Consider the following 24583-nt stretch of genomic DNA (forward strand, 5'->3'; position numbering starts at 1 on the left):
TTTTTTTTTTTTTTTGTTTTTTTTTTTGTGTTTTTTTTTTTTTTTTTTTTTTTTTTTTTTTTTTGCCATTTTGTATATCAGACACTATATGGGTTCTAGAGACCTGAGCTCAGGACTTATATTTGTGAGTAAGCACTTAACCATCTCCCCAGGTCTACTTTGACCTTTAAAAATAAAGATTTGTTTATTTTACTGTGTGTGGTGCTCTGAAGAAGGCGGCCTTGAATCCTCTAGAACTGGGTGGCTGTGAGCTGCCATGTGCATGCTAGGAACTGAACCCAGGTACTGTACAAGAATGGCAAGTATTCTTAACCACTGAGCTTCCTCAGTAGTCTCCATCTTTGGCTTTTGAAAGAAACCTACAAACAAGTGCCATCACGTTTGGCAAAGTTAGCGAGAGCAGATGGCCCCAAGAAATAACTGTCCTACGGAACTGTGAAGAAGTAATGGCTCAGAAAGACCCGTCCTTTTCCCTGGGCATGTTCATTTATTTACACGGTTTACTAGCCGTTTATGTATTCATTATTAGCAATTAAGTCATAACTCAACAAATCATTTACATAAACTGTGCAGTTAATCTGAATTCGGTCATTTGAAACCCAAGAACCAGAATGCAGAGCAGTGCGTCTTAGCTTTTCCTGTTGCAACCCTTCACCTTCCCTGGGTGTGTCGGCACATGCAATAGGCATACGGCTCCAACAGTAACTTACAATAAATGATAAAAACTGTTTTAAATCGATTGTTTGATATCCATACAATTTTAGCATTTAGTATAAAAAAGAAAGCAAATTTGCATCCTCATATACCTACTGCACTGCTGGAGACTGCTCAGCCCTTGGGCTTGCTGGGCAGTGTCCCACCACTGAGCCACCTCCCCAGTGTACTTGTCTATTTTTATGTAAGGAATTATTCCATCTTGGCTGAGTTTTTGATACTGCAGACATAGAGCATCTTCAACATTGTCCAGAGCTGATACTTTGATTATGTGATCATCAATGCTGAGCATGCTGCCTCACATCAGTAGGTAGTACGGAGTGATGGTATATTTAGGGCTATTTGAAAAATTGTGGAGCATTCTGACATAAATGCAAGCAAAACTCATTTTAACAATTTTTTTATGAAACTCAAGTTAGCAACTGAAACAGCAAGGTTTGGAATTGAACATTTTTAGCACAACGCAGTCCAAAGATGTGTTATGCTAATTTGACGCTTCTGTGCTGAGGAAAGCTCTGTAAGTGACTGAGAGCCCATCCACTGCTGTGGTTCTGGGAACACGGCCTTGCTTGCCCTAACAAATGGCAGAAATGCTTCCTGTACCTGTTTTCCTGTTTTATCATCAGAACCTTGGCTCTGTTGGCAAAAAAAAAAAAAAAAACAAAATCAGATTTGTTAGATTCCAGGTTGGAAAGGAAAGAGAGGGGAAAAAACACAGTAGGATTAAACAAAATATTAACACTAGCTTTAATCCAGTTTCTTTACTATTGACCACCCCAATTTGGGGGTCAGGACAAGAATATGTTTAAAAAGTAGAAATCAGAGTACCATGGCCTGTATACTCCTTGACAATTGGCCTTCCCTACAACAGAAATGGACATAGCTGCCATTGCTGGTTAGTTTCAACCTCAGCCTAGAAGTTCCTGGGTAGAGGGCTGCAGGGAGGATTGCTAGATGAGGCTGGCCTGTGGGCATGCCTCTGGAAGATTGTTTTATTTATTCTGACTTTTTTTTTTTGAGACAGGGTCTCACTTTGTAGTCTTGGTGTCCTGCAACTCACTATGTAAATCAAGCTGGTCTTGAACTCATAGAGATCCACCTACCTCTGTCTTGTGAGTGCTGGGGTTAAGGTATGCTCCCACAACCAGCTGGAAGATTATTTGGACAGCCTTAATTGATGTGAAGTGGGTAGCACCATTTGGGCCCTGGACTGGATATGAATAGACAGCTAGCTGACTACCAACCAAGCATGTCTACATTCCTTCTCTGCTCTTGACTATGGATGTGGTATGGCCAGCTGTCTCAGGTCCTGCTCCAAAACGTGCCCCTAGTAATGGACTATAATGTGGAATTGTTAGCCAAAACAAACCCTTTCTTCCCTAAGTTGCATTTTATTGAGATGTTTTATCACAGCAGCAGAAGGAAAGGTTGATCCTAAGGGACGCTGTGAGCCCTGTGTCTAGATAGCTGCTTGACCACCTTAGGTTCCTCTCCCTAGGCCCAAGCCATCTTTACCTTCTCCCTCCTACGCTCAGATACTTGACATTGTGACACGATGTGTTAGACTAACTCTTGTCCTGGGATATGTGCTGCCCATGGAGCACAGTTCGGACACACCTGTATCCCACCAGATCAGCTCCCTTTATCCATGAGGCAAATGAGGAACTTTGCCAGAGGCCGAATGCAGAAAAATCCCTAGAAAAAGATGACCTGGGGGGAAGGCACATTGTTCTAGTTATTGTTCCTTCCCTGAGATACTGGGAAACGTTTGGAATGAGTGTTGATCAAAGTATTGCTGGGAGCAGAATGGGGTCCATAGAACAGTAACAGTACTTAATAGTCTTTTGTCTCTGTGGTAGAGACACAAAGAAAGTATCCATTGATCAGATAACACTGGCTTGTGTCTGGATGCCTCACTCTGCCTTATTAGCTTTGTGTGTACTTAGCTGTGGGTGACCTCGCAGAAGCAGCTTCATTCAGAATGTAGTGCAGGTGTTTGGTGTGGTTGTAATTGTGTGTAACTGTAAATGTAATATCACCATTGCCAATCTATATTGAGCCTCTGAGTTTCTCCCAAGTTCATTAACGACAGTATCTTTACTGTGCTAACACATTTGGTACTTTTCTCATTCTCCAAAGAAGGATACCTACAAGCTGTTCCTTAAGATACAGCTTTCAAGCCTGGCATGGTGGTGACACACACCTTTAACCCCAGCACTCGGGAGGCAGAGGCAGGTGGATCTCTGAGTTTGAGGCCAGCTGATCTACAGAGCAAGTTCCAGGACAGCCAGGACTACACAGGGAAACCCTGTCTCCAAAAAATCAAACCAAACAAACAAAAAGATAAAGCTTTCTATAAGTGAACTGTTGGCTGAACTGTACATGTTGTTTCCAAGGCCTACTCTGTAGTTCAACATTTTTTGTTTTTAATTACATTACTTATTTACTTCGGGGAAAGACAACTCCTTCCATGGTTGTGAGGCTCTAGGACTGATCTCAGGTTGAGTCTGGCAGCAAGTGCTTTTACCCATGAAGCTACCTCACTGGTCCTACTTCCAGCTCTTAATACTTGCTTATTATGAACGTGATTCAGATCTCCTTTGTCTTCAGTTCTCTTTGCTATCCAAGGACAAAAAAAGTGTTCTTTGCATTGTTAACCTCTTTTCCTTCATCTAGTACCATCTTAGTATAAACTGAGAGTTTAACAGATCAAACATGCCTTGTGTATTTAAACCGTCACATGATTCTGGTTTTGTATGTTCCTGGCTTAGCTGCCTAACTTGTTCCAAACTTTCAATCTCATTTTGCTCTATTGCATTTTCTAAAATGATTAGAAAATTTGGATTAGAACTTGGAGACCAAAAACTTGAAGTTTTAAGTGGCTTTGGGTCATTATAGTGGAATTGCTGTGGGTGGTCGTGGGCATTGCTTACAAGCTAAATAAAGGCTCTTGGTAAGAGCACATGTGCTGGGAGGTGTTCCATCCCTCTTTCCATGGCAACTTTATCTGTGAGATTATGCACACTGCTCTCATATAGTTGGTAAAAAAAAAAAAAAAAAAGATCTCAGCTCCTATTCTGAGTTGTTTATGTGTCATTACTGGGGCCTGTTTTATCATGTGATTTTGTTAACTTCTGTCTTCCCAGGTGGCATTGGCAGAGTGGTCAATGGAGCCTTCATGGTGCTGAAAGGGCATCGGTCCATTGTTAACCAGGTCCGGTTTAACCCCCACACATACATGATCTGCTCTTCTGGTGTAGAAAAGATTATCAAGGTGAGCACTTTCCCCTTCTGTCCTTTTTAGGGAAATGTTTGTAGTTCATAACTGGAAAAAACTGGAACAATGTATAGAGGGATTTATATCTAAATATATGAGCATTTATCAAAACTCAGTGAGTGCCAAGCATGGTGGTAATGTCTCTAAGCCTGACACTTAGAGCTGAGGTTAGGAGACTCCCAAGCCCAAAGCCACCTGTGCTCTAGAGCAAGACTTTGTCTTTAAGGGGGTGGTGTGTCAGCAATTTAAACATAGAATATTAGAAGCTGATATTTTAAAAGTAGGTGGCTCTCCTAGAACTCACTTTGTAGACCAGGCTGACCTTGAACTCAAAGAGATCTGTCTTCCTCTGCCTCCTGAGTGCTGGGATCAAAGGCGTGCGCCACTATGCCCTACTTGTTTGTTTTTTTAAGTAATTTTTTAATGACTTCCTTTCAGAACCATTGTAACATGTTTATTAGTAAATCAATGTACTTAATAAATCTGTGTTTTATATGTGTTTATTTTTAATCAGAAATGTACATTTGTTTGGGTATGGTGGCACATATCTGTAATCAAGTATAAACATTTGAAATGTAGAGGCAGGAAGACCAGAAGTTCAAGGGTTATTTTGAGAAGACCAATATACAGTTCTCAGTCTAGATTTGATGGCCGAAAACCAAACTTTCAAGCTCCTGGCCCAATGTCCCCTGACTTCCCTTTGACTTTGAACTATATCTCCAGATCCACCTTTAGAACTAGTCACCAGGCTTTGAAGGGTGGAGTGTATTCTGCACACTGCTTTGCAGTGTTGTGCTGTAGTAGCTTCTGATCTTGGCTGGTGAGTTCTGCTCTCCACTCTCATGTGATCTGGAGAACCATCATCTCTCCTATTACCCAGCATGCTCTGTCCCGATCTGGCACAGGTTTAGCCCAGTAGTTGTCAGAATCATGGTTAAGTTGTCTTAGGATGGATTTTAAAAAACAAAACCAAAAACCTGCATGTGGTTTTGATTGAGGCAAATTAAATATGAATACTAACCATATTTTCTGAACAAACTCGCCTTGGCTAAAGAGTATTTGTGTAGCTACCACAAAGGGAAGCAGCCTAACCTGTTTCCACAGAAAGGGAACCTACTTTGGTCACTCATAGTCTAGGTACTAGCAACCTTTTTCCATATCTGAGGAAATAAAAGTTGAGGGAAAAATGAGAATTCACACACACATACACACACACACACATGCTGCCAGCACTAGGAATTATACCAAGGCTTGGCTTTACCACTGAGCTCTGTCTGTCCCTGGCCTGAAAATGAATAATTCTTTAGGACCTGTGGTAATATGACTTTTAAATAGGCAGAGGTTATGCTTCCCACAATAGTTAAAATTCCTTAGTTTTTATTTTATTTTTTTTTTGTGAGAAGAAAAAAACGTTTATTGTACAAGGGTCGAAATGGATGGCAAAGTATAGATGTAGCAGGCAATCACTGCCCTGATTAGCATCGTATGCCCATTCCGATGGCCATGAATGTCCCAAAGGTGCCGCCACTCTGCATCATGGTTTTCCCAATGCCGCCCATCAGTTCCCGACCCCGCATTCCGATCTGAGACAGGAGAAGGTGTCGAACAGCGCCCTGGCCGCCTTGCCCACGGCGCAACCCATGACAAAGCCCATCTTCACACGGTCGAAGCAGCTGGGCTGGGGCTGCCCATAGGGACCCACGGCCACCAGCATCTCGTTCGCCGCCGTGTTCCAATTCCTTAGTTTTTAAAATGACAAATTAAACCTGAGAAAATTTTCAGAGGAAAAGTAAAAGTGTATTTATGATGATTTAGCGTTATTATTCTTTGAGGATTTCATGCATGCATATAATGTATTTTGATCAAATCCACTCCCTATTCTCCTGTTCATCCCCTATTCCCCCACCACTATCCCCTCCCAACTTTATGTGCTTTGTGTTTTTTAACCCACTTAATCCGCTATCGGTGTGTGTATGGGGTTAGGACCTTCTGGGTGTGTGGAGCCTCCTGTGTTTGCTATCTCTGAAGAAAAGTGAACTCCTTCCAGTGGTCATCAGTTGCTAATAGCACCTCAGCAAGGGGTGGGGCTTAGTGACCACCTTCCCTTCCATGTTAGAGTTTTTTTTTTGTGGTTTGAAATTGCCTGTGAGCTCATATGTGCAGCTGTCCTGCTGTATCCAGAAAGTGGTTTTGTTGTAGCCAGCCACCATCTGCAGTGGGAAGAGAGAATGTAGATGCACCATCTGGGATGGAGTACTCTGCAGTCCCTTATGTTTGCAGATGTTGACATTTAAGTTACAGATTACTATTGGAGTCGTGTGACTGATGTGTGAAAGCCAGGCTGGAACCTTACCCACTCCATTCACCATGCTAGTGGGAAGAGACTGGACGGCTGACTGCACCATCTCAGTTGTCCTTCACTTGGACAGTCACCGAAATAGCCCTGCCCCTCACATTACTTCCCCTTCTCATTTGGCCTATGATTAATAGGTTGGCACTGTAACATGCCCTTTCTAGGCCCGTTGACGTCATTCTCTACAGAGAGCTCTCCACTTGGGCATCTCCTTTAGAAGAGAAATTCCTGTTTGGCATGTGCTCAGATGCTTCTGTGCTGAGTCTCCCCAGATATTGTTTAGTCAACTGAAGTCTTAACTCTAAAGGTCATAGGTTGGAAACTGGCCAAGTTCTCAAGAAAGAGGAGAAAATGTTTGCTCTGTGAGGTTATCCAGACTGAGCTGTGGAACTCACTGCTCCCAGGTTCCCATAGGAACGGAGAGACACAGTTGGCCATTTAAAACCTTAAGTGTGCACAGTGAGAGAGAAACACAAGGGGGTTCTCGGCTTCGGTTTCTCACAGATGTTTCCCCATTTGCCGTCTGGCTGGAAATAGAATGAAAAGCATTACAGGTTGGGTTTGGTGATGCACACTCAAGAGGCTGAGGCAGGAAGATAGCATGTTCACAGGTCATTCTGAGCTACACAGTGTGGCTTTGTCTCAAAAAAAGAAAAAGAAAAAAGAAACTCAGGAGAGGCAGAGGGGAGAATAAGGTTGAAAGTAAGTGCTAGCCCTTCTCTCTGTTAGGATTACTGCCCTTGCCTGAGCTTCCGTTCTCCTGAAAGGCCCTAATTCGCAGCGTCTGTGTGTCTCCTATTGTAATTGAGGATGTGGCACACCTTTGTCTTGGAATCTATGGGCCTGACAGTTGCTGTTTAATGAAAAGTGACTTTGCTGCTTGCATTGGCTCCAGAAACATCATCCACCATGAAATCTGATTTTCTCTGTCTACTCTCCTCCCTGTCCGCATCCTTTACTGCCATCTTTTCTACTTGGAAAAGAGCCCTCTTTGACAGAGCCAGCCTCTTCACACCCAGAAAAGGTCCTCTGTTTGCCTGAATGCCCACACTTATCAAAAGAAGGGGTTTGTTTTATAGCTAAGTGGAGGGGGGGGGCAAATTCTTTTTTCCCCCACTCAAAGCTCTGCTCTATATTATGATATAGCTACTGTGTGCTATTCATGGTAGGCCCTATGGGAACCATAAAGATAAGGGTCACACAAGTCCCCCTAGGAATTGATGACCCAGGGGAGAGAAACAGAGATAAAGGGGTTCCCAAAAAATGGAGACAAAACACTGGAGAGGGGGATTTTTCTCACTTGGGATAATCTCAATAGAGGTTACTGTTTGCGCCATCTTTGCAGCCCTTACAGTTTAAAGACTGAAGACATGAATCCAGTGCCAGGGATCCATACGCTAGAAGGAAAGCTCCTGCACTGCAGGTTGTACATGCACTGTGATTCGCACTTACACAAACCTGTGATAAATAAATTGGGGGGGGGGAACCAGTGCTCTGTGCCAGGCATTGTGCTTATAAAGAAATGTTCAGAAATAGGAAAGCATATGACTGTTGAAAAAGTGATCTTGGGTAGCCAAAGGCAGAGAACAAGGAGAGGACTAGTGCCATTCTGGAGGGCCCTAGAAGGTCCTGGCAGCCACATTGCAGTGTCTGCAAGCCCCACATAACAGATAGGACCTTAACCTATGTACAGGTGATCATGGGTTCAGTAGATGGTCAAATTCAAAGGACTTACACAGAGAAGAGGACTTAGAGCAGCTACTTCAGCACATCTCAAACATTTGGTATTCCATAAGAATTGAATTTTATCCTTTTTTGCAGCAGCTTGAGAAAACTGTGCTTGTCAAGAAAACTACTCAGACCTCAAAGAGGCACACCTAACCCACACTTAATAAGTAATGGGGTCTCCTCCCCCTCTCAGAGTTGTCATTTATTAAGAGATAGTTGCAGTATAGATTTAAGTACAGTCACTAAGGTCTAGAGCAGGTGCTTACAATGACCACACACCCAAGATGCAGGTTTCCCAAATAAATCTAGCAAGTTATTTTTCCCGTGATTTGCTTTTTAAAAAATTATATGTATGAGTGTTTTGTCTGCATGTATGTATGTATACCACATGTGCACAGATGCCTGTGGAGTCTGGAGTGCATCAGATGCCCCTGGAATTAGAGTGACAAGTGGTTATGAGCTGCCATCTGGGTGTTGGGAACTGAATCTGGGTTTCTTTGGAAGAGCAGCCAGTGTTCTTTAACCACTGGGCCATTTCTCCAGCCCCAGCATTGCTTTACTTTTGAATCGTTGACTTTGAGGTAACGAAATGGACAGTTTCATAAATGATTGAAATGGTTCTGAACCAGGATAATGGGGAGTCGGTGATTCTGATGCCCAGCTAAAGCATTTTGGTCTTAAAGTTTTCTGGTTGTGGGATTTGGCCACCAAATTAAAGAGAAAGCAGCACGCTGATTAGTGCTTGACCATAGCTTATGTCATTTCATCACTCAGATCTGTGGTTGAGAAATGGAGGCTTTCCAGGGTAAGACGTTTGCTTAGGACTGTGGGAAATGGTGAGACGTGGGCTTCTGCTGCTCTGTACTGCTCTCAGACACACACTGACTTCTAAGAGGCCGTTTTGTTTCTCTCTGAATCTTAGGACTACTTTAGGGACCATCTAATTCACTGCTTAGATGAAGGAGCCAAGCCTAGGAGTCCACACTCCAAGTCTCCTTTTGATCCAGTCTTGTTCCATTGCCCAAGCTTCAGAAGTACACAGTTCAGCTCAACTTGTCACATTCCAGAGCCCAAATAAAACTGACCTTTAATGTTGTGATTTTCATTCCTGAAGAGAAAATGTGGGGGCTGGAGATCAGAACTTTAAAGCTGGCTCGTCAGAGGGCTTGAGAGATGGCTTAGTGGTTGAGAATACTTGCTATTCTTGCAGAGGACCTGGGTTCAATTTCCAGCACCCACATGGTAGCCTCTGACTGTCTATAACTCCAGTTTCAGGGAATCTAACTACCTCTTTTGGCTCCAAGCAGACAAAACACCCATATATGTAAAATAAAATTTTAATTGTAAAAAGTGGCTTCTGAAGTAGTTAGACCATTTCTGGTAGCAGAATCTGGAGTTCTATGAAGGCGATTTGTTTTCATATTAGGGAAGATAGCAAATAATGTTTTGTCATTTTTAAACTGAGAAAATAAATCACTTGCCCAGAATTAAGAATGAGACCCAACAAGCATCCTAACCTTTTGAACCCTTCAGCTCGCTTCCTAGGACACCAAACTCCGAAATCTGTTGGCAGAGATATCCTTCTGTATGTAGCTAGAGCCTTGTGCTGCCTGGGTGTTTTCCAATCATTGCTTGTCACAAAGAATTTGAATGTCCCTCAGAGAAGATCTTTGTTTTCCGCTTCTTGCTTTTTGCTTATTAAATGCTAGCGTTTACTAACCCTGCCTCACCTCTACTGATCCTTTGAGTCACAGTCTCTGCGGTCAGTCAGCCTGTTCTGAAGGTGTCTCTTGGGCACACTGCTTCCAAGTTTGAGTGGGAGTTTGAAGCTCGAGAGGACAGGACACTTGAGTTGTAGACGGGAAACAAGACTAAGGAGAACACATCTGGGCTGGGGAGGCTGAGAAGTAGCTGGCCCTGTGAACTGAAAGGAGCCTCTTGTGAACTTGTGAGACCACCTCTCAGGGATCAGTAGGCCTTGGGACATTTCCGGAGGTGAATTTTTTCTTCCTGAGCTTTGAGGAAGCAAATGGAGGAAGTTGGGAGACACTGTCCTCTTGAGTAAGATGCTATCTAAAGACAAAACACCAACCTGTCAGGCAAGAAAATGACTGGAATGCCTGCCGAGAGATGCTCTGGCTATGGGCTGGTGTAGCTGAATTGCTCTGCACTGCTCAGGGGACCAGCAGCATCAGGTTAAGTTAATTGCTCTTGTTTACAGTGACAACTTCATTACCTTGAACTTGATTTTGCATAACTCAACACAATGGTAAAGCTCAGTTTTTGAGTCAAAAATACCTGAGTTAAAAACTCTAGTTTTACTAGATAGTGGTGGCACACGCCTTTAATCCTAGCATGCTGGAGGCAGAGGCAGGCAGATTTCTGAGTTTGAGGCCAGCCTGATCTACAGAGCCGAGTTCCAGGGTATCTAAAGCTGTGCAGAGAAACACAAAAGAACAAAAACAGAAAACAACCTCTAGTTTTGCTTCTTTGTAGCTGTGGGTGTAGTCCTGGACAACTTGGTAAGGGATGGGGATGCAGTCACCCCTCCAGGGACAGTGTGCCTTGCCTTTTCTTGCTAAGCAAGCAAGCGACACCCTGGTTAAGAGAACCCCGTTTCCCAGGTAACCGATGCTTGCATGTCTGAGAGAGGGAAATGCAGTGGAGGCAGTTGTCTATTCTTATCAAGCCCCAGTGAGTAATTCTCATTGGTTAAAATTAGAATATTACTGTTTGAAAGAAGTGGAACGATGGGCTGAAATCTTTTTAGGGTGTTTACTTTTTAGACAAGGTCTTACAATGTAGCCCTGGCAGGCCTGGAACTTTATAGACCAGGTTGGCCTTGAATTCACAGAGATCTGTCTGCCTCTGCCCTCCAAGTCCACTACCATGCCTGGCAAGGCATATTTTCAAATTGACTACCTAATATTCAAAGCATCTTCCACCCCTACTTTTAGGTTAAGGTTATAATCCTATGTACTGACAGAAAACATAAGAAGAAAGAGACAATATATGGGTATCCTCCGCCTAAAGACATCCTTAGGTCTCTGAATACTGTCTAGTTCTATGCTCTAAACAGCTTTTGCCTACTCCTAAAAGCCTCAGTTTTGATATACATTTATTTTATAAGAGTCAGTTTACTAAATAAAGAGCTTTTGTTTTGCGTAGGAGTCAGTGGCTATTTGTTTTGTTTTGAGACAAATTCTGGCTATATATCAGTTGATGAGGCCTTGTGATCCCCCGTCTCAGCCTTCCAAGCGCTGGTATTACAGAAGTGTGCCATTGTACCTGGAAAGAAAATATTTTTAAAGTTGTTTGGTGACTTTAATATGACAGCATCTGGGAGAAGCTCAGCTTTAGTGGTCTTTATCATGGCCAGCTGTGGAACACTTCCCATTCAATCCTGGTTGCCTTTGTTTTTCATCTTCTGTGTAGATCTGGAGTCCATACAAGCAGCCAGGATGTACAGGAGACCTCGACGGTCGGATTGAAGATGATTCCCGCAGCCTTTACACCCATGAAGAGTATATCAGCCTTGTATTGAACAGCGGAAGTGGTCTGTCCCACGACTATGCTAACCAGTCGGTCCAGGAAGACCCCCGGATGATGGCTTTCTTTGACTCTTTGGTGCGCCGCGAGATCGAGGGCTGGAGCTCTGACTCAGACAGTGACCTCAGCGAGAGCACCATCCTTCAGCTGCATGCAGGGGTCAGTGAGCGCTCGGGCTACACTGACTCAGAGTCCTCAGCCTCACTGCCCCGCTCCCCACCTCCCACAGTAGACGAGTCTGCCGACAATGCCTTCCACCTGGGGCCCCTGCGAGTCACCACCGCAGTGTCATCCCCAGCAACGCCGACGTGTGAGGATGCAGCATCTCGCCAGCAGCGCCTATCTGCTCTGCGTCGCTACCAGGACAAGCGCCTCCTGGCCCTGTCCAATGAGTCTGATTCTGAAGAGAATGCCTGTGAGGCTGAACTGGACACAGATCTCTTCCCTCGGCCGAGGTCGCCTAGCCCCGAGGATGGATCCAGCAGCTCCAGCAGCTCCAGTAGCTCGGAGGAAGAAGAGGAACTGAACCAACGCCGAGCCACCACTCGGCAGCGAAATGCCATGCGGAGGCGGCAAAAGACAGCCCGGGAAGAGCGGCCCAACGCTCCAGTCAAGCCCACCAACACCTACATTGGTGAGGACAATTACGACTATCCCCAGATCAAGGTGGATGACCTCTCCTCCTCCCCAAACTCCTCCCCTGAACGGAGTGCTTCCAATCTGGATATCCAAACAAGCCGGACCCCACCAACTGCCAACATGGAATCAGTAGAGCGAAAGATTTATAAAGCTTACAAGTGGCTCCGCTACTCCTACATCTCTTACTCGAATAACAAAGATGGAGAAACTTCCTTAGTGGCAGAGGAGGCAGATGAAGGGAGAGCAGGAACCAGCCCCAAAGACAACCCAACCCCTTCTTCCAGTAAGGAAGCCTGCCCAACCCAGAGAGACCAGGACCTGCCCCCTGAAGGCTGCAGCAAAGATGCTTGTAAAGAAGGAACTTCCACCAGGAATCCCAGCGGTGGCGCAAGCCATGAGCACAGCAGCCATCCTTGGGCAGAGGTGCCAGAGAGCACCTCTCAGGACACTAACAGTAGCAGCCCTCTAGAACACTCTTTTGAAACCAAGAAGCTCAATGGAAAGGCCCTGAGCAAGGCCCTGAGCAGCCGGACTGAGGAGCCACCCTCTCCTGTCCCCAAAGCATCTGGTTCCACTCTGAACAGTGCGTCTGGCAACTGTCCCAGGACCCAGTCTGATGATAGTGAGGAAAGGAGCCTTGAAACCCTATGTGCCAACCACAACAATGGACGCTTGCACCCCCGACCCCCTCACCCCCACAACAATGGGCAGAACTCTGGGGAGCTGGAGACAGTGGTCTACTCTTCCCCAGGACACCCAGACACTGACCATGATAACCCATCCCTGACAGGGACACTTCTACACAAAGATTGTTGTGGGTCTGAAATGGCCTGTGAGACCCCCAGTGCTGGAATGAGAGAAGACCCCACTGACCCCTCAGCCATGGACAGCAGCAAGGGTGTTCATGACCACAGTGGCCTCAAAAGGCATCGAATTGAGTTGGAAGACACAGATTCAGAGAATTCCTCTTCAGAGAAGAAATTAAAAACATGATAAAAACAAAGGGAAAACAAAAGCTACAAAAAGTAGCCTTGCAAAATAATTTTTTCTTGTTTAGTGAACACAGAGGAAAGGAAAAAGTATTAAAGGCACATAAAACCGGGGCCTGAACGTGTCTGCTGCTGCTCCTTCTGTTCACCATTCTCCAGGGGGTCTTCTCTAGTGAGATGCGAGCATAGCATTCCTCTGAGGCTCTGTGACAGTGGTCCTGTCTTGGGACATTAGCTTGTTGTGTGTATGTACCCACTGTCACATGTGGGCTTGATGTCTTATGAGGCCTTTCTTTCAACTGTCTATCAGCAAAGCCCTGTGGGTCTGTAGCTTTTGCCATTTCGCCTGTTCATTGTTCACATGACATAGGTGTTCTGGTCTTAAATGAAGAGTGTCCTCTAGATCAGATCGTGCTGCAGTGAGTTGTAGATTAACGCTAGCAGAAAGGAGAGGCCTGCCTTCAGCTCATTGGCTGTGCTGAAGAGGAAAACATGGCTCCTCTTTAAATGCCCCATGTTTTCTCCAGCTAACACATCATTGAGCATTTACTGTGACTCTCAAGTGGAACATTGTTCCTGCTAAGAAGAGGTTGACACTTGAGCTCAGATCCTGATAGTGCCGCTGTTTGCAGAAGGGGCAGAGTTACACTCTGTGCTGTGAGATCCTTACAGCAGCTAGTGAACAACACATTTTAACCACCTAGAGCTAGCTCCTAAGAAGCACTCGAGGCCAGCAGGTGCTAATGGAGTCCAGGCATCCTGAAAGAAGAAGGACCCCTCAGGAGAGCTTTTTACCCAAACTAATAAACTGACTGGTAGAGGGATACTAATGAGTTGTAGTGAAGAGTGGAATGCGGTACCGTATCCAGTGCCAGTCGGTCAGTCAGAATGTGGTGCTGTATCCAGTGCCAGTCCGTCAGGTAGAATGTGGTGCTGTATCCAGTGCCAATCTGTCAGTCAGAATGTGGTACCGTATCCAGTGCCAGTCGGTCAGTCAGAATATGGTACCGTATCCAGTGCCAGTCCATGAGGCAGAATTGGCAGGCCTGTCACCCTCCCTCAGGCTTGGAGTTGTCAGAGGCTGTGGGTTACACCTGAACTTTGCAGAGTAGTTGGCATCTGTTAGGAGGCAGGGAGTGTCGAGAAACAACTCTCTCTGGTCAGTGTCCTGGCTCCCTGAAGACATTTTGTTCTGTTGAAGTAGGTAACAGTGGAGGGAAGAAAATATCAACTTTTCAGTGTATAGTGGTGTTGGTAGTCCCTGAGTTGTCAGTGAAGGGTTGTGAAAGACAGGAAGACCTAAGGCTGCCCAGATGTCCTGCTGGTGTAGATGTGGAAGCAGGAGGAAGAGAGAACAGGGGAACTTTGCATACAAAGGTGCTAGACAACTGGAGCCTGGCTGGAGCTGGCCTAGGGAGGACTTAGCACAAGGCATCTCTGGCCTCACTGGTGCAGCGTTCCATTCAGAGGAGGACCTGACCTGCTGGGATGGAGCCGAGAGAAGACCAGCTGTGGAAGCTGAAGGATGGACGACATTCAGTGCCAGGAGCCAGGGTTCTTATGAAAGGAAGGCGGTTGGTAAGAGCTAGGAGGATAAACCGTTTTGCTGAGCTTGGTAGAAGGGATATGTGCCTAGTGTCTGGTGATGTGGCTGAGGTATGAGAGCACGGTTTGGGAAGGAGAGGAATGCGCTTGAGTAGCGTGGGGTGCATACGGTCAGCAGCTGGACTCTTCCTGGGTAGTGGGACAGCGATTCTGTAACCAACGTTAGAATTACTTTAGATTTGTAATTAAAATGGTTCTATGATTTATCTTTTGACTATTCATAGATAATTGTAAATTCTGGTTTTATAAGCCCAAGTCATTTTACATTTGCTTTTCCAAAATTATTAAATTGGAATTTTTAATCCTTTATATACAAAAGAGTTATAAGCACTCAGTGTGTGTCTCTCTTCCCCTTAGTCAGCATGCCTTGTTCTTGTATTCCATTTTACCTTAATCTAATCAGATAGATCCACACTCCACATTCTTCCTGGAGGAAAAAGAAAGCAAAATTAGCTATTGATAGTTTCCAAGTGCCAAGGGTGGGCTTTCATGTAAAAGCAGTCTCTCATTTGGGGACTCCAAACCATTCAAAAGTCAGAGTTCATTTGGTCCATAGTGTAGACTCCGAGAAAGGTCACCCTTTGGGGGATGCACTCTTTCCTTAGAAGGGACTTCCTGCCCCGTAGGGTAGGTTGGGTTGTCAAGAGATGGGTCCTGCAATAACCACCAGAGTAAGAGAAAGAGCGATGCTTCTGTTAGCCACTCCACACTCTTTTCCAGTGATCCTGTGTTGTATGGTCCTGGTACTAGAAGCCTGGATGGGAATCACTTCTAAGATCCCTTTGCTGGGACCATTGTAGAATCCAGACCTCCCACGTTGAAAACTTATTCAGTCCCCAAATTGTTCCTTGATGGGTATTTTTCCTAGCAGGAGAGGGCACTGATCAGGCTAAGAACTCCTGGAAGTGCCTCTTAAGGATTTTTTTTCCTGCATCCTGTACATAATGTTTTAAGCAGCAGGTCCAGGTACGTGAAACTGTTTCTCTTCCCTTTATTTCCCACCTGGCTTTGTAAATGATTCTCAACCGATAAATGAGTTCATTAAGTCGTTGGCTTGAGGCAAAAGAAGTTTGCAGTTGTGCTGATTTAATAGGAGTCTTGTGTTGTCTGTCAAGGTGCCTTCCTCTGCTGAAGCCTTACCTCCTCAAAGCCCTGCCTCTTCTCACCCAGCAACGCTGACTCTTCTCTGTGTATATGCAAATAAACCTATTAATCACTTCTCCCCGGCTTCCTCCTCTCTTCCTGGGAAGACTCGGTTGCTTAGACACCCTCTTCCTTTATTTCTTTGCTGTTTTAATTTCTGCCCTGTTAGAAACTTGAATTAGAGTCACACTGAAGACTAGAAGACAAATCTCATGTCTAACAGTGGTCATATCACTTCTAGATATTGGGACAGAGGTCACATCTGACAATAAAAGGAAGGGAGGTGCTGTGTCCACTTGGTCAGGACAGTGATCTCCCGGAACTGACATTTCACACTGTAGTGAAGTAGCATGGCCACCCCCTCTGTTTCCTGATGCTTCCAGATAAGGTGATGCTTTTCATGACTTCTTAGGTACATTGCAAACTTCTTTCTTTAAAATGAGAACAGGGTGAAAAACAGTAAAGGTGTCATTCTATAAAGCTATAGGAGTCTGTGTTTAGCTGAAACATTCCTGCCAACCAAGATACTTGTCAAAAAAACACTCCAAAGGAAGCCTGTTCTTTCCTTACAGCCTGAGTACAACTGTGGTGCACTGGGGTAGGGGCTGGAGGTGTCACCAAGGTGTGCAGTGACACTCCTGAGTCCTGGACTTGTCCCTAGTGACAGGATAATGGCTTTATTTTTTGTTGGTTGATTTAATGGGGGGGGTAGTTTTTATTTATTGTGTTTTACTTCAAAAAAAATCAAGGCTGGCGATAGAGGCGCACACTCTTAATCCCAGCACTCAGGAGGCAGAGGCAGGCAGATCTCTGAGTTCGAGGCCATCCTGGTCTACAAGAGCTAGTTCCAGGACAGGCTTTAAAACTTCAGCGAAACCCTGTCTCAAACAAAAACAAAACAACAATAACAACAACAAACACGGTCTCATAGTAAAGCCCACTAAGACAGAGGCATCGGATCCCCCTAGAAGCTGAGTTTACAGGTGATGTGAACCACCTAATGTGAGTGTTAGAAACCAAACTTGAAAGCTGGGCAATGGTGGCGCACGCCTTTAATCCCAGCACTCGGGAGGCAGAGGTGGGCAGATCTCTGTGAGTTCGAGACCAGCCTGGTCTACAGAGCTAGTTCCAGGACAGGAACCAAAGCCACAGAGAAACCCTGTCTCGAAAAACCAAAAGAAAAAAGAAACCAAACTTGGGTCCTCTGCTAGACGAGTATTCACTGTACCTGCCTGAGTCATCTCTCTAACCCCACCTTATCCTCCCAGTGTGTTCCAACATTTTTAGGTGCTCCAAGACCCCACCTGAAATAACTCCAGCCAATTTCCTTTCTTCCTAAGAGACCTGTGAGTGGAAAGAGCACTGAGCTCACACAGGAAGTACATCCTATGTTGGTTCTCAGTGAAGAACATGAGCCAGGCAACTCCCCATACTCCTGGGAACTGTCAGATAGATGCCTCAACCCTGAAATGTGACCCCTCCTATCCCAGAGCCTTGGGCCAGAGGGCTCTCTAGATTCTACTCAAACATTTTCAGTTTTTGAGACATCTCTGTAGTGCCCACCAGAGCTTCTTGGTGAGCCTGCTCAAGCTCCTCTGTGTGTGTGAGAGAAAGCAAACCAACATAGGCTCTCTTTGTATGTGTGTTTATAGAATAATGTGATGTACAGTAAGACACATACCTGAGAATGACATGATACAGAGAGAACACAGGAACCTAACTGTCGTCGGCTCATCTCCTGTTTTGTTCTTGTGCTAGTTGTCATGACATTCTTGTGCACACCACTGGAAGGCTTTTTGGATAGCGGTCCACTAAGGAATATGGGTAGTCAACATCCTTAAGAGAAAGAATGGCTGTTTATCAGCAAGGCTTGGAAACCACAGTAAAAGAGATTGACCCCATTCCTGTGGACCAGATGAAACTTGCTTTTGGAGCCTTTGGCACAACCTCCAAGACATCTGAGTTGGGGAGCCAGCCATAAGAGCGTGAATCTTAAAAGCCAGGCATAGCTAACAGAGACTTCATAGATCTTTGCTCTCGACAAGCTTGCAAAGGTTGGGATAAGGAGTGGCAAGTTTTATTAAGCTAAAATCTTAATGTGATACTGGAGAAGACCTGGGCCATAAGAGCTGAGCTGAGCTGGGATAGCAATACTTACTGCACTTCTGAGGTCAAGTTCTTAGACCAGGTGCTGAGCCAACCCTAAGAGAACGTGAAAAGGGACAGTCATGGAAAAGTGCTGCATGTGCCAAGGAAGAGTTAACCAGTTTTCCATGCAGGGTTGATTGAGGTGTGTGTGTGTGTGTGTGTGTGTGTGTGTGTGTGTGTGTGTGTGATCTTAGTATCTCATCCAAGAAGAAGCTAAACCATAAAAAACAACAAAGACGTCTGACTAGATCAAGGAAGGAAAGGTGAGGTTCACTGCCTGCCTCAGTAGTCAAGGACCTATATTAGTGATGCAGGGGCATGGCTGTGGTTCTTGGAGAGGGCAGAGAAATGCGAGAGGGGTTTTGCATTGCTGGTGGAAAAGAGGCAATGGAATTACACTTAAATTACACTTTACTTGAATCTTCAATGGTTTCAAGTAAAGCACATCTGCCCGAAGAGAGGCCAGAACACATAGTACCATGGGGCAGACAAGGCACAGAGGAGTCAGAACCGAAAGAAGCACTTTTGAGCTGACACTACAGGAGAGGGGAAAGGGCCCTCCCTCATCAGCTGCTTCTGTTCCTTTATAAAGGTGGAAAGTAAATTCTAGTTTGTGGTGATCACTAAAGCTAGTGTTTCCATCAGAGACCTCAACTGCCTGCTTTCTGAATATGGTTCCTGGGTCCTTGCTTCTGCATGAAGTTCCATTTGGCCTGACTCTTAACCAAGTGAGTGGGGCTTGATCACAACGTACAGCAGTAGTAAAGGATTGCAGACAGGCACTTGGAGGCAGGTTGAGTTGGGTGGAGCCTTTGGCAAGAGAAGAGTGGACTGAGTTTGGACCACCCTCGCCCTGCACCCAGGAGTTTGCACCTCTGACTACATTTTCCACTGTTTGGCCGCAAGAGAAAAGCCGTCAACATGCCAGGGGACTAGGAAAGAAGGATAAAAGGAGCTAGAGAATAGGAGCCTGACTGCTTAGGTTTAAAATACAAATGGGTTTAAGAATAAAAAGACCCTTCAAATTCAAGAAAGAGCTTGATAGTTATGTGTAGTGGTGCATGGCTTTAGTCCCAGCACTTTGAAGGCAGAGGCAGATTTCTGACCCAACCTTTACAAGTTCCAGGACAGCCGGACTACATAGGATGACCCTGAAGGAAAAGAAAGAGAAAGAAAGAAAGAAAGAAAAGAAAGAGAGAAAGGTACCCGTGAGGCAAGGAATCACAATCCTCCCAGTTAAAAGCCCAACCATTATTATCTTCTTGAATGTTGGTGGTTCTCCTTAAGCTAACTGGGATAAACAGTTGTAGCTCATGTCTCTCTATGGTTTAGGGGTTGGTTGGTTTTGTGGTACAAAGGGTTGAACCCACTCAAGTTGGTTGGCACAAAAGGTGGACAGTTGGTCTCAATTCTGCCTGATTCCACTCATGATTTTATGTGGGAGCAAGAGTTGTGGCACAAAGGTCAGTACCCGATCAACATTCCCCAAGCTAGAGCCTGCCATGGAGAGACCTAATGGAAACAGCACAGATCCGAGTCCCTACTGCTGTAGTGGGATGATGCTTGTGTTCCTCAGGAGGTTGGTTAAGTCTAGTCAACATCGACTGACTCTCCGCCTGGCTTCAGGTCCAGTAGGCAACCATTTCATAAGACCAGGAGATAAATTCCTCTTGAACACTGCACTTACACCTCTCTACCCTCCAGATACACGTGAAAGGAATCCAGAGGAAGGTAAGTTCTTGGATTCTACTTGGAATAAAGGAAGGGTAGCTGGGCCGATGCTTGCGACGCAGTGGCAAGTGTGACTCTAGGCTCTTCCAGGTCTACATAGTGAGACCCTGTCTCAAATAATACCATCCATCCCACACACACAAAGCCAGTAGGGCAATGATGGTGCACAACTTTAATCCTCCAACACTTGGGAAGCAGAGGTAGGCAGATCTCCGAGTTCGAGATCAGCCTGGTCTACAGAGTGAATTACAGGACAGCAAGGACTACCCAGAGAAATCCTGTCTCAAAACAAAACAGAAGCTACACTACACTTTTGTTTATAATAACCAGCTCATCTGTTCTTGTTGGAATTGTCATCATTATCATTAACGCGGTTATAGATCATAGACTCTCCTGTAGGCCTGGATCCAGGCCTTGGCCAACAGAAGGGGATCAAGTCTCTACTCAGGCTCTAGGCTTCCCAACTTCAAAGTCTAGAAGATCTAGATTCTAGAAGGCAATGCCAAACTCCACACAACCTCTCTACACGATAGCTTGACTGCCATGGGTCATACAATCCTTAGTAAGTGGAATAGCCAGTCCAGAAAGGGGCATTCGTAGCTCTCTGGTCATTTGTTTGTTTTGACCTCCTCTTTCTCCCAGAACATGCACACCACCATTCGGTCTCCCTTCCCCCACTCTCCCAATCCCAACAGTAGCTAGCCAAGGTTATGGAGCGATCAGGTGGAGGGAAAACCTGAGCCAACACACACAACACACCTTGAGTACCTGCAGAGTTACAGGTACATTCTTCCTGTCAGCCCTCATTGGGAATCAAGGCACATGAGTGGTTGGGCAAGTTTCTCAGACCTCTCCTGCTTTTCAGTTCTGACCCCTCCAGGGAACAAATATCACAGCCCCCACTCAGTGGAATCGCAGGAGGAAGCCGAGAAGGAGCTTTATTGCCAGGTCCAGGTCTTGCCCTCCACACCATTCTACATCACTTCCTGCCCCTTGCTGGGCATTGATCTCCAGCTGCTGCAGCACCTAAGTTCCAGAAGAAAGGGAAGAAGATACTGAAGTAGAAGTTCTGGGAAACTCTCTGAAGCTGCCTTTTCTCAAGCTTCATTCTCAGCATGTATGTAAGCACATATGCAAACGAAGCCCGGTGTTGCAAAACCAGGGTTTCCTTTTCCTAAACACTTCTGAATAAAGCGAGCCACAGAAGCATCTAGAAAACCAGAAGCTTTGCCGGGTGAAACGGCAGCAGCTTGGGGGAGCCCTAGGCACCAGTAGCAGCTACTTTCCATCGTGGCTGCCAGCAGGCCTCCAGTGACATTGCTGGTGACGTGCTGGTACTTACTGACTGCTCATTTAGGGCTGTGGTCTGTCAGGCAGGGTTATTGCTTTCGCTTTAAAAGGAGCCCATTATGAGAAAAGCAAACTCATGAAGCCAAAATGAGGACAAAGCGATTCACATTACATATGAATGATTCTTTGCCAAAGACTTCAGCAGACACCCCACTGCCTCTTCAGAGGCACCATGGGGTGGAGAGGTGCACAGCAGCTCTTGAGTGGGATCTTTAAGGAACCCAAATGGTGTGAGCCCACATGGCCCATGTTTGCCCAAATAACCAACACCCCCAACATTCTCAAGAGAATTCACTACATAGGATTTGTGTCTCTCTGGGAAGTCACCAGACTTCATAGGTTAAAATTCCCATCAAGTCAGGCAGTGGTGGCACACATGCCTTTAATCCCAGCACTCAGGAGGCAGAGGCAGGAGGATCTCTGTGAGTTCGAGGCCAGGCTGGTCTGCAAGAGCTAGTTCCAGGACAGCTAAGGCTGTTTCACAGAGAAACCGTGTCTCAAAAAACAAACAACAAACAAAAATTCCCATCAAATCATTTCAACTCTTTCCTCTCCCCTCCCTTGAGCATCCAGGTGCCAGCTAGGGTCTCCAGAATCACTCCTTCCTAGGACTTTCTCCCCAGTTACAAACCACAGACATCATGTTACGGGTCATTGCTCCCCAAGAACACAAGCATCTTCTTGGGGGAGTAGTTTCCCTTGAAAACTAACCCAGGGGGTATAAAGAACAGCCCCACTTAAAAGGGCCAGGGCGTTTAAGGGGAATTAGTGAGGCGGGAAGTAGAAAATGGCCCTGAGCCAGCAAGATGGCTCAGCCAGTTGAGGTGCTTCCATACAAGCTTGATATGAGCTCCATCCCTGGAACCCACATAAAGATGGAGGAGAGAGCCAACTCCATAAAGTTGACCTTTGACCTCAACACATGTACTGTGACACATGTGCCCCTCCTCACCTCTGCACACACAATACAAAATAAAAGATGGAGCTAGCAATTGTCCCTCTGTAGCTGAATGTACCTCATCACGGAGACCCCAAGGTTTGCAGATCTGCCTGCACAGGAAGTGTGTCCTAGCTACTGTTTCTAGGTGGGAAATCCATGATAATAGTCCCGTCTTCCTGTGGTCCTAGACTTGTTGCCCACCAGAAGGGGAAAGGCTGCTCACAATCCCGAACCTCAAAGGAGGTGACCACACATTCTCTGAGATAGCATTCCACTCCTGGACATGTGTTCTAGGTGTTCCCACCTCGTTGTGAAACACTACTTGGATGTCCACTGCAGCTCTCTGAGCAGTAGCAGACAGCTGGGCCCACAGGTTTTCACCCTCATAGGGGATAGATATGCGCAATGTGGCAGCAACGCATTCCCAGAGGCAGTGCCGCTGCTGGCAGGAACGACCAGATGTGCTCATGGCAACATGGGTCATCCTGTCAACACAGTGCTAGTGGAAGGAATAATACAGAATAATAGCTATGTATTGCAATGGATATAAATGAAAATTGCTTGTGCAGGGCCAGGCATGGCAGCATGCATTTTTAGTTCTGGCACTCCAGAAGCAGAGGCAGGTTCATATCTATTGAGTTCAAGGCCAGTCTGGCCTCTATAACAAATTTTAGGCCAACAAAGGGTACACAGTGTGACCCTGTCTTGGAAAAACAAAAGGATGAAGAAAAATTCATGTACATAGAGGAAGAATGCACATTTTCCATGCCATATAAAATAAAGGGCATTTATACCACACACTAGGACTAAGACCCAAGTGAAGGCAGATGGAGTTGGTCACAGAAGAGGGGACCTCACAACCACACAAAGATGTTGCTAGCAGTGGACGACTCAACTGATGATAACCTGACACAATGGGTTATTATGCAACCAAAAAAAAAAAAAAAAAAAAAAGCTCAGAACTGGGTATGGTGTCGCTCCACTAAAATCCTAGTGCTCGCGGGATAGAAGCAGGATTAGGTGTTTAGAGCCAGTCTCAGCTACGTAGTGAGTTCAGGTCCAGCCTGAGCTACGTGAGACCATTTCAGAAAGGGGTGGTGAGGAGGGAAGAGGGGAGAAGATTTTAAAAATATGAACCTTTAAAGTGGACTTTAAAAATATGCTACGTGCCAGAAGTCAGTCGCAGAGACCACATGCTGTAGGATTCTGCATGTTACCTAAAAGTGACCTGGGGCCAATGGGAACTGATGCTAGGGGACTAGAATGTACTGTAGCAGCAGTGCAGCTGATTAAAGGCACCACAGAAAACTGAACTGTGTCCTTTGTATGGTTAGATTTTAGGACACACAAACTATATCATAAAAAAAATGTTTAAAAGGAAAACTGAAAGGGGGAGGAAAAGCTCCAGTGAATTGGTTGGCCTTGGCTCCTTCCTCTTTGTGCTTCTGGTTTCAAACAGGAACTGGGTGAGGTTCACCTACCTTGACCCTGCCTAGGGGCCATTGCACCCCAGTAGCGCATAGTTGCCTCTGGCCCTTCAGGCTTGGGAAAACCAGTGGCTAAGAGTCCCTAGAGGGAACTCAGAACCACAGCGGGTCCTGATTGGCTACCTCTGCCATCTGCTAGCTGAACACTTCAGAAAAGGGACATCAGTGGTAGCTGGAAGAAGATGTGTGTTTTCTTCTTGCTGGGACCCGGTATGGGTTGAGCAATGTTAGAGCTCTCGGCGACTCAGTTTCTTTCTAGGAGGTGGGTGTGAAATCCCAGGAGCAATCTGGATAGGAAATTTAAGAAATACACAGGAAAACTCCTAGCACTGACCTGTCCTCTAGATAAAACCTGCTGGTTGTTTGCTGAATCCCAGACCTAACATGCCTCTCAAACAAGCAGCCAAAAATAGAATACAATCTTGAGTTGAGGGAAGTCGATAGAAGGGTTAAGGTAGAAGTAAATACATAATCATAGTTGATGTCCTGTGTGCCAGGGAGTGTTGAGTGCCGAGAAACAAAGACGAACAAAACGATTCTGAGTCAGCTGTCCTGGGAACAAGAGACTGGAACCCAGCAGAAGCACAGTGGCCAGCCAGGAAATGAAGCGGCTCACTGACAGTTTCCAGAACTGTCCAGCCCAGAAAACTGTTCATCCTTCTCAATGTACAGACAGAGATAGAGACGAGAAAAATCTCACACAGATCCCTGACCACCCTTCCTGTGGAAACAGAGTGGGTGTGTCCCGTGAGCCACCCAGGGTGCAGCTGTGGTCATTGGGAAGCAATGACCAAAGCCAGTCTCCCAGCAGGAGCCTTTGAAGTCTGAATAAATTCTTGGTTCAAAAAGATACTGGTGGTGACAGGTGACAGAAAATGGCTGAGGTGCCCATTGACCTATCAAAGTGAACCTGGTCCCCAGGTTCTCCCT

General features: G+C 45.6%; 1 protein-coding gene and 1 pseudogene across 2 annotated transcripts in view; one reads left to right on the forward strand and one right to left on the reverse strand.

The window, feature by feature from the left end:
* The window catches only part of Dcaf5 (DDB1 and CUL4 associated factor 5), a 119647-nt gene extending 104484 nt beyond the window's left edge, over positions 1 to 15163 (forward strand). For both annotated transcript variants that reach the window (XM_050158641.1, XM_050158642.1), the window contains exons 8-9: positions 3861 to 3988; positions 11508 to 15163. In XM_050158641.1, coding sequence (XP_050014598.1) covers positions 3861 to 3988; positions 11508 to 13253 — 1874 coding nt within the window. In that variant the 3' untranslated portion in view covers positions 13254 to 15163. The remainder of the gene's footprint in view (positions 1 to 3860; positions 3989 to 11507) is intronic.
* LOC126511480 (reactive oxygen species modulator 1-like) lies at positions 4035 to 11428 on the reverse strand (annotated as a pseudogene).
* Positions 15164 to 24583: the final 9420 nt, after the last annotated feature.

Source organism: Alexandromys fortis, unplaced genomic scaffold (genome assembly GCF_014885135.2).
Source record: "Alexandromys fortis isolate MF-2015 unplaced genomic scaffold, M_Fortis_MF-2015_v1.1 scaffold_99, whole genome shotgun sequence".
NCBI lineage: Eukaryota > Metazoa > Chordata > Mammalia > Rodentia > Cricetidae > Alexandromys > Alexandromys fortis.